Consider the following 16,290-nt stretch of genomic DNA (forward strand, 5'->3'; position numbering starts at 1 on the left):
TAAAGGCTTGTGTCTGTATATGTATGGATGGATATGTGTGTGTGTGTGTGTGTGCGCGCGAGTATATACCTATCCTTTTTTCCCCCTAAGGTAAGTCTTTCCGCTCCCGGGATTGGAATGACTCCTTACCCTCTCCCTTAAAACCCACATCCTTTCATCTTTCCTTTTCCTTCCCTCTTTCCTGACGAAGCAGCCGCCGGTTGCAAAAGCTCACAATTCTGTGTGTGTGTTTGTGTGTTTTATTTATTGTGCCTATCTACCGGCGCTTTCCCACTTGGTAAGTCTTGGAATATTTGTTTTTAATATATTTTTCCCATGTGGAAGTTTCTTTCTATTTTATTTACATCATCATTATATATAGTAGTCATCAAAGTAATTGTTGTACTAGGAGAAAAAAAATTAAACAAATCTGGGACTCAGTGGAAAGTGAATGCCAAATTTTGTAATCTGTAGCCAGCTGGCATAATATTATAATTGTGCAATGGAATGTAATAGAGATGAAAGTACTCACTTGATACGGCAGAGGTGACTACATTTTTCCTCCACAGGTTCCACCCACATACGCATTGCACATTGTTTCTTCTTATAGAAATATGGAAACCATGAAGTCAGCGTATTATGGTTACTTTCATGCAATTATGCCATTTGGAATTATATTTTGGGGAAATGAGCCACTGGCTAAAAAAGTACTGTGTGTACAAAAAAGAGCCGTAAGGATCATGTGTGGAGTCTATCCTAGACCCACATGCAGGAATCTTTTTAAGAACCTTGAAATACTTACATCCACTGCGCAATATATATTCTCGTTGATGTGCTTCATAAGAAAAGAAAATTCCATCTTTAAGCTGAATAGTGCATATCACAGTCACAATACTAGAAGGAAACATGATATCCACTATGAACAGCCAAATCTAAGTATGGTACAGAAAGGAGTCCATTTCAGTGGCTGTAAGAGTTTTAATTCCCTCCCTTCAAGAATTAAGTGTTTCGTAGATGATGATCTCTTGTTTAAAAAAAACCTTAAGGCAGTTCCTATTGCAAGGATCATTTTATACATTAGAAGAGTTCCTGAACTACAGTGTTTAACATCTCTTGTATTGTAAATTGCAAATGTATGCCCAAATTTGTATTTGTAATACCAAATATTTTGATTGTAAACATATATTTTGCAATATTTATTTCTCTGTAACATTTATTATTTTGTAATGTTTATCTCTCTCTAAAATGTATTTTTGTAGTGGGACCTAAGTTACTGTTTACTGTTTTTTTGTTTTGTAATCTCTATCTATATCTAAAATGTATTTTTTGTAGTGGGACCTAAGTTACTGTTTACTGTTTTTGTTTTGTTTTATGTATTACCATAAATTCTGGCCAAAAGCTTGTAAAATTGACATGTTCCATATCCTGTGATAGTGTCACAACATGGGTCACTGGAACAAGAGGTAAATAAATAAATAAATAAAATAGTAAGGACTCATTTAGTTTTAAATATTTATAGTTATCACTGAATGTCTATTTTGCTATAATAGTAATATCAAGTATTAGCAGGTCCTGTGTTATCACTGAACGTCTATTTTGCTATGGTAGTAATATCAAGTATGAGCAGGTCCTGTGTTTTGTACATTTAGAATATCAGTAACTACTACCTTTCACATGGTCAGCTCTAACTGATTTTCTTCTGTGCCAGTTAAGGAAAAAATTCACTGTGCAAATATTAAAAGTGACACAAGTTAAGTCATAACTACAGTTAGTTCAGAAATAATTTAAAAGCATGAATACTGAATATCCAAAAGTTAAGTGTGAAGATTGCTTTCATTACTACACCAATTACTTTTTATTATGAAATACATATGCACTGTAGTGGAAAATAGGGAGTTATTTTTCTTAGCTATTTATCCATACTAAGTGGCATAAATCAGAAACACATTATGAGACTAAACAGTGGCAGAGAGATACAAAAACTGGATCATCAAATTGGTATTTGGTAACGCCAACCTTTTTAAAGCAGCTATTTTTTCTGTGTTGTTGAATGTTTAATATTTTATTAGTTTACAGTAAAGCAACTATCTTGGATTGAAATGAATAAATGCTATTATCACTTTTGTATTGAATAAATGTCATTGTCACTTTTGTATTGAAATCTATAGGACATTGTGTGGCATGAACAGAAAGAGAGAAAGAGACAGAGAGAGAGAGAGAGAGAGAGAGAAGCTTTTTTTAATGACAATTATTTAACACTTATATTTGTCCATAAATAATAATCCTTTTCTGTGAAATTTTTCAGAAAAAGTATCCAAATCCTGACCAAGAACTTCCTTTGAAGGAACGTTTACAACTTAGTAAGGAAGTAACAAAAATTGAATGGGATTCATTGCCTAATGAAATCAGAGGGAAAGTTATTGTCAGTTGTCTTGATGGATCACAGTATATTGCAGACCACGTTATTGTGACTGTTTCTCTTGGTGTGCTTAAGGCACAAGCAAAGGCAATGTTCAGTCCCCCATTACCTGCTTACAAGATGAATGCTATTAAGGTGCGTTCACTGACATGTTCTTTATAATTATTGATGTTTCATGATAACAACGGCAAAAATTATTTTCAGGACAATATTCAAATTTTAAACATACACTTGTTTATCATCTAATTTAAGATATAAACAAAAAAATACAGCATTGCATACATGTTTAAATAAATGCAAAGAATGTGCTTATCAGTCTTCAGAACAGGAACAGTTGGTGCAGTACTTAATGGTAAAAAATGAATATCACTGAGCAGCCCTGGATCTATGATATTTCCGAACTGGGCTAAAAACTTCATAAACTTCAGGCACCCCCCCCCCCCCCCCCCCCCACCTCCCACCACCCACCACCACCTCCTCCCACAGACAGCAGATAACAAATTTAAAAAACAATCAATATTTCAAAAATATGTTCATTTTGTATCACACATTTTCCTGAAGAGTTTGATGTATAAAACATATTTGTTCGGGGAAATAAAAGATGTGTTATTTGGTCTTAAGTGTGCCAAAGTATAATGCCTCTTCACACAGCATTCTTCTATTGCACGTCACTGTATTTTGCCCTGTGGAATTCAAACTTGTTTATTTTGTAATAGAAGCCATCAAATCTATATTTAGGACAGTGAAAATTAAAAAAAAAAAAAAACAAAAACCAAACAAAAAAAACACCCTCACAATTTATACTCGATGGGATACCAGCAGGAGAATAAGAACTCTCCAGAAAGTTTGCACTTTTTATTGCCTATTAGCTGATAACTTTCTCTTTTGTGTGACATAAAATTTAATATAGAAAACATAAAACAAGTAAAGACAAGAGACAAGCAAGACAGTACACATTTCTTCAATCCTTAGGTCCTACAATGTTTCTCTATAAACGTGCTACAGTTTTAAAGGCATGCTGTCCTTTCTGCAAAATAATCTATTGCCTCATCAAAGTTTGTCAGGCTTTTGCTACAGGAAAAATCAAAATGTCATTGTCTAATACTGAAAAAGTTGTTAATACAAATAGTACTCAAGACTGATGTGGTTTCTCAATTTGATTATGTCTGTTTTGTCACTGTCTGTTAGATGAAATGAAATGTGCCTTTCCAATATTGCAGCAGCTGCACTACACGGCATATAAGCAAGACTGTTTTGGCACAAATGGGATTTTAATCTACCTAATTTACACAAATAACATGATAGAATATAATTAATGAAGTAGCAGTGTCTAATGCCTATTAGGCCTATTACAAGCAAAAAGTTTTATGTTAGGAAATAGTATCACATTTCATTCATGCACACCAGTTTCTCAAGTGTGAGATAAAAAAGTAGAAGTACGAAATTTTTATATAAATTAGGAATAGTCATATTCTTCCTTATAATATGTGTGATATTCCTGTTTCTTCCTCTTACTCATTCTAACAAAAATCTAGTCATCACCAATTCTGTAAGAATTCCTGCCATTGTCAAAACTTATTCTCTGGTTAAATTCACTAACTGCATCAGAATCACTGGTTTAGTTATCCCACATTTATTCTCTGGTTAGGCATTATTATGTGTTTGCACAACATGTTTTCCATGCTATTCCGAGAATAGAAAGTAAGTAGCTGCGAACTGGGACTGTACAACTGGCTCTTAGTAGTGTAGCGAACTGTCAAAAATTTTCTGTAAAAATTTTCTGTTATTCCCATTAGTCACTTATGTATGGATTTTGTTAATAATTATAACAAAACTGATCATTTGCACATCCAATTAACCTCATAAACAAACAGCGATTGGCATTTACCTGTTCAGGTTTATTCAGCTGAGTTCATATAACCCCATCCCCTTTTGTCTACAGGAAAGTTTATTTTTATTTCTAGATGAGACAGGGATCTCCATGGCAGAGACATAGTGTACACTAACCACACATTCAAAAATCAACTTTTTATTGGTTCAGAAATCAACTTAAGGTTTTTTCCTTCAAGAATATGAGTTTGGCACCCCCTGAAATTTTCGTCCAGGACAGATATCCTGGGATTTCACTCATGATTGTTATTTTGGTCTTTTCTCGTGAGCTCATGCTCTCTTGGCTATTTTTACATTTCTTTGAAACATGAAAGTCATACTTTGTTTTTCTCACAGTTTCTGCAAAAGTACAAAGTTATGAACTTAGACAATGCTTTGCTACACTACTGTGATCGATCAGTGTGTAACTTACATTATCTGGTTTTTAACCTTTGATGGCCTTCTATCACTTCAATGTTTTGGATTACACTCTTGTTATTGTAACAATATTATGAGAAGGAAAGTTGCTACTCACCATGTAGAGGAGATGCTGAGTCGCAGATAGGCACAACAAAAAGACTTTCACAGTTAAAGCTTTTGGTCAGTGGCCTTCATCACCAATACACACACACACACACACACACACACACACACACACACACACACACACACATACGACACTACAGTCTCAGGCAACTAAGACCACCACACACAGTCTTTTTATTTCTCTCCTTTGTCACTAATTCCCCGCCCCCCCCCCCCCCCACTCCCCCCCTCCCCCTTGCCGTCCATCTAATCTGTAGCACTTTACTGTCTGCCATCCCCACCATACTATTGCTCCCCCTCCCCATCCCAGCCTCCTCCAGTTTTCACTCTCATCATGCACTGGTGCTGCTGCTCGCAGTGTGGTTTCAGTTGCCTGAGACTGTATTCATGTGTGTGTGTGTGTGTGTGTGTGTGTGTGTGTGTGTGTGTGTGTGTGTGTGTATTGGTGATGAAGGCCATTGGCTGAAAGCTTTAATTTGAATGTCTTTTTGTTATGTCTGTCTGCGACTTGTTGCATTCCATCCTGGATATTCCATTGTTTCACTCTTGTTATTGTGGTTGAGTTGACATTTGTTAAATAAACTACAAAGCCCTGCAGCATATAGTTTTCAATCTTCATTGCATGTGTAGTAATACACATTTATTTTTATGATGATCAGTTTTATGATGGTCATGAGCTTCAATAATTACAGCAGATAGGTAAGCTACTCTCATCAGCAAACAATGTGACATTTCATTGGGGACAAATTAGATCCCATTTACGTGGAGATGGTGCATGTAAATACTTCTTCCCCACACTAGGTAATGTTCATGTAACATCCAGTATTCCCAGACTAATTATATGATGCTGTGAATGGCTTCAATAGTACTGTACTATGTTGCTATTTGACTTTGAGAAGCTCAAGAATTCATTATAGATTTTTATTGATAGCAGCTGTGATTTGTTAACAATATAACTAGGTGACGACACTACAATATTGTCCTACACAACTATGTATAGAAGTGTTTATGGTTAGTAATTCAAATTTTTTATATTGTGTGTGTGTGTGTGTGTGTGTGTGTGTGTGTGTGTGTGTGTGTAGAAACTACAATGATCAAAGAAGTTAACCTGTTTAACTATTGGTTGGATAATGGGAAAATTGAGAAAATTATAGGAACTATGTTATGAATGTTATGTATACTCCTACAGGGATTCATAAATCTCATGTAACAATCATGTTCTAAATATTACAGCAAAAGTAGGATTAAATGGTTAAGTTGAAGTAGTAAGAGGATATGAAAAATGTCTTTCCATTTGATGTAGCACCAACATCCCTCATTGAAATCAGTAGAATTATACAAATTCTAAAAAACAAAGGCTCATATGATGTTGATGGAATTTCAAACAGAATTCTGAAAAGTTATTCTAAGTTAGGTATCATTCTTAGTGACATTTATAATGAATCACTGACACAGGGAATTTTTCCACACAGGTTAAAATGTGCAGTTGATTAGCCTGTTTGTAAGAAAGATGACAAGGAGGACTTAAATAATTATTGCATAATTTCCATACTGAAATCTTTTTCCAAAATAGTTTAGTCTCACATTTGGTGGACAAAATATACTTAGCATGTCACATTTTGGATTCAAGGAGGCCTAATTGACTGAGAATGCTATTCACACATTCACTCACCATATATTACAAGCTTTAAATAACAAATGTCATCAGTTGGTATTTTTTGTGATCTTTCCAAGGCGTTTGATTATATAGGTCATGTAACACTCTCAGAAGAACTCAAGGTTCATTGAATTAATGGCCTTGCACACAATTGGTTGGAATCATAGTTAATAAACAGGACACAAGAAGTTGTGCTGAATAATTTAGACAATGATGGAGAGATGGAAAATTTTAGTGAATGGAGAGAAATGACAAAGGGAGTTCCATAGTGTTTAATTTGGTACACTCCTATTGTTTACATATGTGAATAATCTCTCAATCAACATTCAGCAAGATTTTTGCAGATGATACTGGATTTATAATAAATCACACACCTCAATAAACAATCGTGACTATCCAACTGGAAATATGTGAAGAAGATATCAACTAAACATTCTTTACCAAGCTGTGCTGTATGAACTAAATAGCTCTTGACATGTCAATTAACCAACTGGAACATTTAAGATACTGGACAGATTATGTAACAGGATGCATTATTAACATGGCTCCAATGATACTGGATGCCACTGAAATCTGGTTGTGATGACACCTATTCTGCAGCACAACCTGAAGTGTAGGTTAGGTTGAAAGATGATTATTTGGTTGTGAGTTGGCAAAGCCAATGATTGTGAATACCTAATAATGGGAAAAATTAACCCATAGAAAAACAACGTAGATATGCTTCTTACAGACAGATAACTTTTTAAACATGAAAACGGCAATTTCAACATTCCTTAGCACCCATGATAACTAACGTGAGAGAGAAAAACAACACCCACTCACAAACAGTGAATAAAACATATCAGTAATGTGTAATAAAATACAAATTAAAGAGATTTATATTTCATTTATGAAATTTTAAAAAAAAGGCCACTTGAAAATGAATACTATTTACTGCAAACTTTTGCCCACAGTTTTAGTCGAATGCATCCAAAATTTAAGATATTCTACTAGCAAATAAATAAGTAAATGCACTAGGTAGATATTTTATGTACCTTCAAGTGCTGAGTGGGTTGGAAATTGTCCCGATGAATAACTGAAAGCTATTTCTGATGCAGATTCAAATCTTTCGGAAAGGAAAACAGGATTACTTTTGGTCCAGTTCTGTAATTCCCACAATACCTTGGCACACAACATTTGTAAACCATGTTCACAGTAGATTCACTGGAAGTAAACACTATAATCATTAGTTTTAAGCATGAATGTAGCACTAGAATCCAACAAATGTGTGGATACGCATCAGCCTCTAAACACAAAATGGTGGCCCGCTGGGAGTGACATCATGATCTGCTACAAATTTTGCACTGCGGCCTTGTCTCTAGGTGGTACAGGTGGTGGTCAACACTGCTGTGAGCAGTGTGGACACTGAGTTAAGCATCCTTTCTGTTGACTGAAATGAAATCTCATATGAGTGCAGTGCCTGTTGCTACAATTGGGAGGTGGATATTTACTAGACATGGCCAGGAACTGAATAGGAGAGAGAAAGATAGGATGGCAGAACAAAGCAAATAATAACTGGATACCACCATCACACAAAGTAAGATCCCTGTGGCTACTGGTGTTAGAGGAATACCTTTTTTAGATTAGAATCAAGATTGAAGCACCCTGTTTTGAAAGAAGTCAAAATAGAAGAAGAGCCTCACAAAATGCTCAAGAATGGACAGAAAAGTAAGCTTAGCTTATTTCATCAAAATGTTAAAGGTCTGAGTAATAAAGTAGAGGAACTTCTTGTCAGTTTGGAAAATTTGGAAAGCTCTGAAAACATAGAGAGCCTGTGCCTGAGCACAACATAACCAAAGGGGTAGATAAGTTATGTGCACAAGGTTACAATCTTGTAGCTTACACATGCAGAACTAAGTGTGGGAAAAGGGGAAGTTGTTACATATATTAAGACAGACATGAGTTGAAAAACATTGAGACAAGTAGATTTTGTAATGATCAGCACATAGGAGCATGTGCTTGTTAATTAATACTCTAAAGAGTTCACTACTGATTGTAACTGTATTTAGATTCCCCACTGGGGAATTTTAAACTGTTGATGAGGAATGTGGATTCCTTACTGTGCTATCTGTCAGACAGCAGGAAGCAGTTTATAGTCCATAGTGACTCCAATGGCAGTTTTCTAAAAGATTCTGAGAGAAAAAAACTGATCTGAAAACCTTGTTTGAACCCTACAATTTGACCTCAGTAATTAATTTTCCAACTCAAGCGGATAAAGAAAGTAGGACCCTAATTGATAATGTTTTCTTTGGTGAAGCTCAGAGCAAGAAAATAACTGTTTACTTAGTAACAAATGCGCTCTCTCATCATGAAGCACAGTTTGGTGTGATAAATAAGAAAGTGCCTTACAGTATGGATACTCCCCAGTGGAAATCATTTAGAAAATTAATGACTCAAGGACAAATGTTTCTGAGAATAGTTTCCAAGAGATGACCTGAGATGAAATTTATAATGAACCAAATGGTAACATAAAATTTAATCCATTCCATTATAAATTCTTATCATTATTTGAAAATAGCTTTCTATGAAACTAATCAGGCCATGTAAAAGACCATGTATTACTAGAGGGATTAAAGTATCTGGTGAAAGGAAAAGGGAAATGTGTCTGTTGACAAGAACAAATAGGGATTCTGCAGTTGTTGCACACTACAAAAACTACTCAAAATTACTACAAAAGCTTATTAAAAAATCAATAAACATGCACATAATGTTAGAAACCAATAATTCTGACAACAGACATAGGTGCATAAGGAATGTAATCAAATGAGAGACAGGACAGCCAACCACAGAACAGGATATCAGTACTGAATTGAAGGGCTATAAACAAAGAGTCACAGGCAGCAAATACAAGGGTTGCCCAGACAGTAATGCTCCACATTTTTTTCTCAGCCAGAAACAATAATATGAACGCAAAACGGTACGTATGTATTATTTGAAGTATCCTGAGTGAGTGTGCCAAGTTTCCGTCACTTCCGACAGGTAGCATAGCCGCAGGACAGTTTCAAAATGGTGCCTGTAGGTCACATACGTTACAGGCAACATGCTGTCATTGAATTTTTCACTGCAGAGAAAGAAACTGAGGGGAATATTCACAAACACTTGTGAAAAGCCTATGGAGTATCTGCTGTTGATAGATTACAGTTAGTCACTGTGCATGGAGGGTGAAGTCATCAGAAGGTGGTTCGACAGAGCTCCATGATTTGCAGCCACACTGTCACACCTGATATGTTGCAGTGATCTGATGTTGTCATTCATCATTAAAGGATGCCATTTGTGGAAGACATTTTGAGGATGATGAGGAGGTGATTCACACAATGAAGCACTAGCTCTGCCACCAGGACAAGGATTTGTACCGACAGGGCACATACGCCCTGGTTTCGTGCTGGGGGAAAGCCATAGAATGGGATGGAGATTATGTGGAAATATAGGATGTATAGATAAAACACCATTCTTTCATGTGTGTAGTTCTCATTATGTTCAGTTAAGAATTGTTGAAGAAAAAGATGTGCTGCATTACTTTTTGGGCAACTCTTGTATATTTAATAATGATTTCTTAAATATTGTAGGAAGCATAGGACAAACAGTTCAAGAGAAAAATTGCAGTAGTCTGTTGAAAAAGTAACTCCCATAAAATTCAGTCATATGAATGTATCACCAGCTTCTCCTTCTGAAATTAAGAAAATTATACATTCTCTCACAAATAAAAGCTCATCTTGTTTCAGTGATTTTTCCAATTGAACACTAATGGTTTGTTCCTATATAATAAGCCCAGTCTAATCTGAAAAGCATCACTAACTGAAGGCGGTTTTCCACAGAGACTGAAATATGCCATTGTTGAACCGCTCTTTAAGAAGGGTGATGAGAGAGATGTCAACGACTACTGACACATTTCACTGCTGACAAATGTTCCAAAATACTTGAGAAGGTGATTACTGTAGAGTAGTATCACACCCTAGCAACAATAATATCCTCGGCAAATTGCAGTTTGGGTTTGAGAAGAGTTGCTCTGCTGATATGCCATTTACATGTTCACTCACCAAATTTTACAAGCATTACATAATGAAACAGTGCTAGTTGGTATTTTCTGTGACCTTTCTAAGGCATTTGACTCTCTGACTCAGGTATTCTCCTAGATAAATTGAAGTTTTGTTGGATTGATGGTATGGCTAACCAATGAATAATGTCACATCTAACACAAAGAATGCAGAAAGTTGAAATTAGTCATTCAACCAATACAGTCTGGTGATATAATTCTGTGAATGGTCTCACCCTCAATTTTAGACCATCACTAAATAGGGTGGAAACTTCAAAATTATATGGTGTCCATTATGATGAGAATTTAATGTGGAAAAAGCACATCTTGGAACCCCTAAAAGAATTTTGTTCTGGCACATTTGCACTTAGAATCACTGAAAATCTTGGGGAGAGACAAATCAGTAAGTTTATTTGTTTTACATATTTTCATTCAATAATGTCATGTAGAATAATGTTCTGGGATAACTCATCTTTAAGAAAGAAAATTTTCATTGCTCAAAAACATGCTGTAAGAATAATGTGGGGTGTTCACCTACAATATTTATTCCCTCATGAAGTATAAATAATCCACAACAATTCAAAACAAACAACGATTTACATAATTACAGTGACAGAAGGAAAAAGACATTCATTACTCCACATATATATAAAACTTAAAAATTTTCAGCATGTAACCATATTTACAGATTAATTTGCGATGGGAATGTAAAATGACTCATTTCACTCCATTAAGACTTATCATGTAAAATGACCCATAGAATATGAAACAACCTAACTAGACAATACACAGAGCAATTTTTGAGAACATGTGTCTCTAGGGTACAGTGGTTTTTTATCTATTTAACATTGAATATAAACAATCACAACCACAATAAACTTATTTGTATTTTTTTTTTGTATAAGTTTACCAGTTTCAGTCTGTTTTAGGCCATCTTCAGACCCACACCACGAAGTAGATGGTGGCTGTAAACTAGAGCAGGCCCTATACCTCCACAAATGCTAACAGCCGTTAGCACTCATGGAGGTGTAGCATCTGCTTAATTCATAGCCACCATCTACAACCTGCTGTGGATCTGAAGATAGTCGAAAACAAACTGAAACCCTTAACCTCATATAACAATATATATATATATATATATATATAAAATGTTTACTGCAGTTGTGACTGTTTATATTCAATTTCAATACACTGGGTGTATCAAAAAGAGTCATCCAATTTGGCACATTTATATTTATGAAACTAATGTATGTATACAATGAGTTTTGTTTTTTGATAAATGGGAAACTCAAAAAGTTTTCTCATATCTTTTCATAGGTGTTCAATATGCCCCTCTTGAGGTGCATGGCATATGTCAATGCGTTATTCAAATTATTCCCACACTGCAGCGGGCATGTCTTGAGTCACAGCTTCCACAGCTGTTGTTATGCGATGTCTTAGTTCATTTATTGTTGTTGGTAATGGAGGCACATAAATAGAGTCTTTTCATAAACCTCCATAAGAAATAATTACATACAGTCAGGTTCAGTGACCTTGGAGGCCAGTAATGTGAGGCTGAATTATTTAGTCCTGTGCAACTGATCCATCATCCAGTAATCCTTTGATGTAAAAACTCTTGCACTTACAGATGCCATCCTGTTGGTAAATTAAGTCATTTGAATCAGTCTACAAGTGTGGGAAAAATAAAGTTCTCAAGCATATCAAGATAGTGCTTCCTGTAACAGTGTTCTCGGCAAAGAAAAATGGACCATACACATTTTCCTGTGAAACCGCACAAAACATATTCAGTTTTGGAGAGTCCCTCTCATGCTATACAGCTTCATGTGATTGTTCCATACACCTTATTCTCACTTTATGACAGTTTACCTATTCATTTAAATGGAATGTTGCCTTGTCACTAAACACTAAGCATGGAAGAAAACAGTCGTACTCCATCTTGCCAAAAATGAATTTACAGACCTCCACACATTGTTGTTTGTCACCTTATGAAGAGCTTGCAGTAGCTGACTTTTTTGTGGTTTCCTGTGTAAACACTGATGCAAGACATTCCAGACAGACATCGGGGCATGTTGAACTGTCAGTCTACACAGTGAATGGATTTCTGCGGACTCCTTGTGAAACTTTTGTGGATGCATTCAACGTCTGTGTTAGAGAGGAATTGTTCATGCCGTCATCTAATGCTCTTTGCTATAGGAGGTTTCACACCATACCTAGTACGAAAGTCACGCTGAACACACACTGTGTGAAACATAGAACACAAAACACTTTCTGTTATCCAGACATCATTTTTACTAGAAATGAAGTGAGTGCACACTGCTGCTACCTAGCAGGAACCATGCAAAACTTGAGAGTTTACTCTTCCCAACAGTACATAGTCCACACACGTATCTCAAATAACATAATAGTTATGACTTTTTTAAAATCAGATGACTCTTTTTGATACACCCTGTAAAATAGATTTATACCTGATTCTGTTTTTTGAAGAATTTATGGTCAAATTAGCTGGAGCCCACTATTTTGCAAAAATATATTTAGCAGAAAGTGGCCATTGTTTTCAGGATCAAGAACTCCACATTTGCTTGCATGGATCAAAATTCCACTTGATTATGGACCCCAATTTTCCTGCTTGGCCCTTGATTCAAGCTCCCAGAAAAGACAACATGATGTTTGCAGCAGAGGATACTGTGACTGGATAACTACAATTATAACAATCATTATTGTTTTACCACCCCACAAGCCTTCTCCCTGCTACCCATGGGCCCAGATACTGACTTCTTCTGGCAAAAAGCAGATCAACAACATTCTGACCCATGTACTGGATGACTTCCTCATTATCTATTGTGAAGTATCCCATCCACACACAGTAATCTGCTATTTTGCCAGGTACTGCTATCCACACAGCATAGATGACCAGAGCATTTACCTAAAATGATAGGCCCTATTTGCTGCACTTTTATTTCTTTCCGTCATCCCCTGAACATCATCAATGCCATACTTCACTTGGCCACTGACACACCATATGTCTGTCAAAATCTCACAGATCAGCCATCTATGTTCAAACATTTCTGCCACCATAAATTATCTAGTTTAACATACTATACTTTCTACTGTGATATTACGGACTGCTCATTGGAACTGTGGTCAAGGTGTATATGAAATTTCTTCACCAGTGGTAGCCAGGATATTGTAATAGTGTTGGATTTTTGTAGAATGCAGAAGATAAGTCTGTATTAGAAACAACTGGAGGTAATGTATTCAATAACTGACTACTTTTACATTCCACTCAGTGTTGAATATAGAGGTGGAATGATTGGTAAGAACTCTCAAAACTCAGATGTCCAAAATGATGCAGGCAGTGCCTGTGAGACAAACACTGCTGAGTTTCCTTGGAATGTACCAGTCCTCATCTGCCAGTGGCCACAGATCAGCAGAGCTCGTTCTTAGGCATAGGCACTGTGCTTCATTAGACCTCCTGTGTTCATCTCAAGCTGTTTGGCATCTAAGCCTTACAGCAAGTAATTATGTGGACTCCAGCATCTGGGCCTGCATGTTTGGCTGTGTCCCTTCATAGATTCCAAGTACCACAGTTAGAAACCAGAGGCATCAAGTGTTTTGGACCGCAGATGGGCAGGATAATCTGATCTGATATCACACTCGCATCTGGCAATGCGTCCTAATGCACCAAACAAACCCAGAAAGCCTGACACAATTCCCAGCCAGTTGCCTTGCCCCACTGATGTCCCCATTATGGTATGTCTTAACTGTTGCAGGCCATTCCCTCTGCTGCCTGCCCCACAGTAATATAGTAGACTGTATGTGGCATGCCATGTCTCCTTGCCAAACTTCCGCCAAGCAGTCAGCAGAAAATTTGTGATTATTGTTTCTTAATTTGGTCTTTAACATTATATATGACAACCATATCATGTATACCATGTTTTTAGAATAACTCAGCGACCTTAAACTGTCATAAGAACAAAAGCAGGTTAACACAATAAAAGTCTGTGAGGCTGTTTATATTAATAATTAAAATCCTTAACTAGCTTTTCCACTGTTGCTTTAGAGTTTCAGAATACCTGAGTGGTCACTGCTCATTTGTGACACTAGAATGTGTTCCACACCAATATTGTGATTATGTAAGTTCTCTAATTTAATGCACTATATTTTCTTTGTGATATTAGGGGCTATCCATTGGAACAGTAAACAAGGTGTATATGAAATTTTCTCATCAGTGGTGGCCAGAAGATTGTAGTGGTTTTGGATTTTTGTGGAATGCAGAGGATAAAGCTGGATCAGAAACATCTGGAGGTGATGTATGTATTATACTATTACAATTACACAATGCATTGCTCCATGTGTGGCAACTATAATAACAACATTCTGATATATTTCATGATTATCTAGTAAGGTACTGTGAATCTGTAATTATATAACACCATTTTATGTGTTTTTTTTCTCAGTGAACACATTTGCTCATTTTTTTATTGCAGGAACATGTTATGTTTAGAGAAAAAATATTTAGTACCTGCAATATTCTGAAACTGGATGCCAACTACTTTCTTCACTTGGTAATCTTCTGTTCAGCAACCTGCCTTCTCACAAAATTATCACCATTGCTCTGAAGATTTCATAAAACTCTCAGTCCCAACAGTACCTCCACTATGATAGTTGCCACCAACTTCACATATTAAAAATGTCACATCTATATCCCTGGCATCCATAGACTCTTGTTATGGTGAACAACAGCTGTTCCAGTATAATGAAAGCCCCACCTAGGCCTTTACAGACGGGTTTTACCTTCCACACCCAGTCAAAGAGGCTTATCATACCATATCCTTTCACACAATGAATAACCATCTACAATGGAGTAATCCTCTAACAAGTCTTTAGTTATGTTTCATCGTCTCCTAGAACGAGGAATATCTTCTACAAAATTTGTCCTATTTCTCCCAAAGCAGTATTTTATCACCCCCGTGACCTATGAAATATCTTGGGTCTGCTAAGGATCGTTTGCAGCATAGGTTGTACCTATATCAGAAACTTAAGCAGGTCATCTACATCATGTATCCATCTATACAGCACATTCTATTCTAGGTAGGTCAACACATTGTCCTGTCACATTCCTAGCAGGACTACCTCTCTAGACATCCATATCATACTTGATTATCATCTTTACTATGGCTATTTTATGTGGACCTCAATACCAGCCAGTTGTTTGCCAGCTGACAAAATGCTGCCAAGGACTAATATAAATAGTCAGTAGCAGAGCATGTCACCCAGCTTAATTCCTTTTCTATGCCACGTGGCAGCTGGTTGGCCTTACTTGTGCCATGGGTGCACATGTTTGATTAAGATTCATTCCCACATCTCTCTCCTTGAATTTAATGCACTTGTGGGAACAATATGGCAGAAACACCCTTTCCTATGAGAGCAAAATCCTTTCTGTCGCACTCTATCATTCAGCCATTATCTAGAAGCCTGTCTCAGTAGCAGGAACCTTACTGAAATAATGGTTGTCTTCACTCATAATGATTGTCTTCACTAATGCCATGGGTCCTCATTAAGATTCACATCTGGCAGTATTTTGCATATTTATCAGTATCTTACTTAGTAACTGTTTACTTCTGTTCAGTAAATCATCTAAAGTTGTGAGGAAAGTTACCAAATACAAACATTATTGATCTGTATTTGACCATATTTACATTTTCTACCAGTTATTTTTTTTATAACTACACATGTACTATTTTGTTG

At 36.2% G+C, this 16,290-nt stretch overlaps 1 protein-coding gene across 3 annotated transcripts in view; it reads left to right on the forward strand.

Annotated features, from left to right (window-relative positions):
• Positions 1-16,290, forward strand: part of LOC126358481 (spermine oxidase-like) — a 165,445-nt gene that overhangs the window by 101,154 nt on the left and 48,001 nt on the right. For all 3 annotated transcript variants that reach the window (XM_050007553.1, XM_050007554.1, XM_050007555.1), the window contains exons 5-6: positions 2,285-2,533; positions 14,721-14,852. In XM_050007553.1, the coding sequence (XP_049863510.1) occupies positions 2,285-2,533; positions 14,721-14,852 (381 nt within the window). The remainder of the gene's footprint in view (positions 1-2,284; positions 2,534-14,720; positions 14,853-16,290) is intronic.

The sequence above is a fragment of the Schistocerca gregaria genome, chromosome 1 (genome assembly GCF_023897955.1).
Source record: "Schistocerca gregaria isolate iqSchGreg1 chromosome 1, iqSchGreg1.2, whole genome shotgun sequence".
Classification (NCBI taxonomy): Eukaryota; Metazoa; Arthropoda; class Insecta; order Orthoptera; family Acrididae; genus Schistocerca; species Schistocerca gregaria.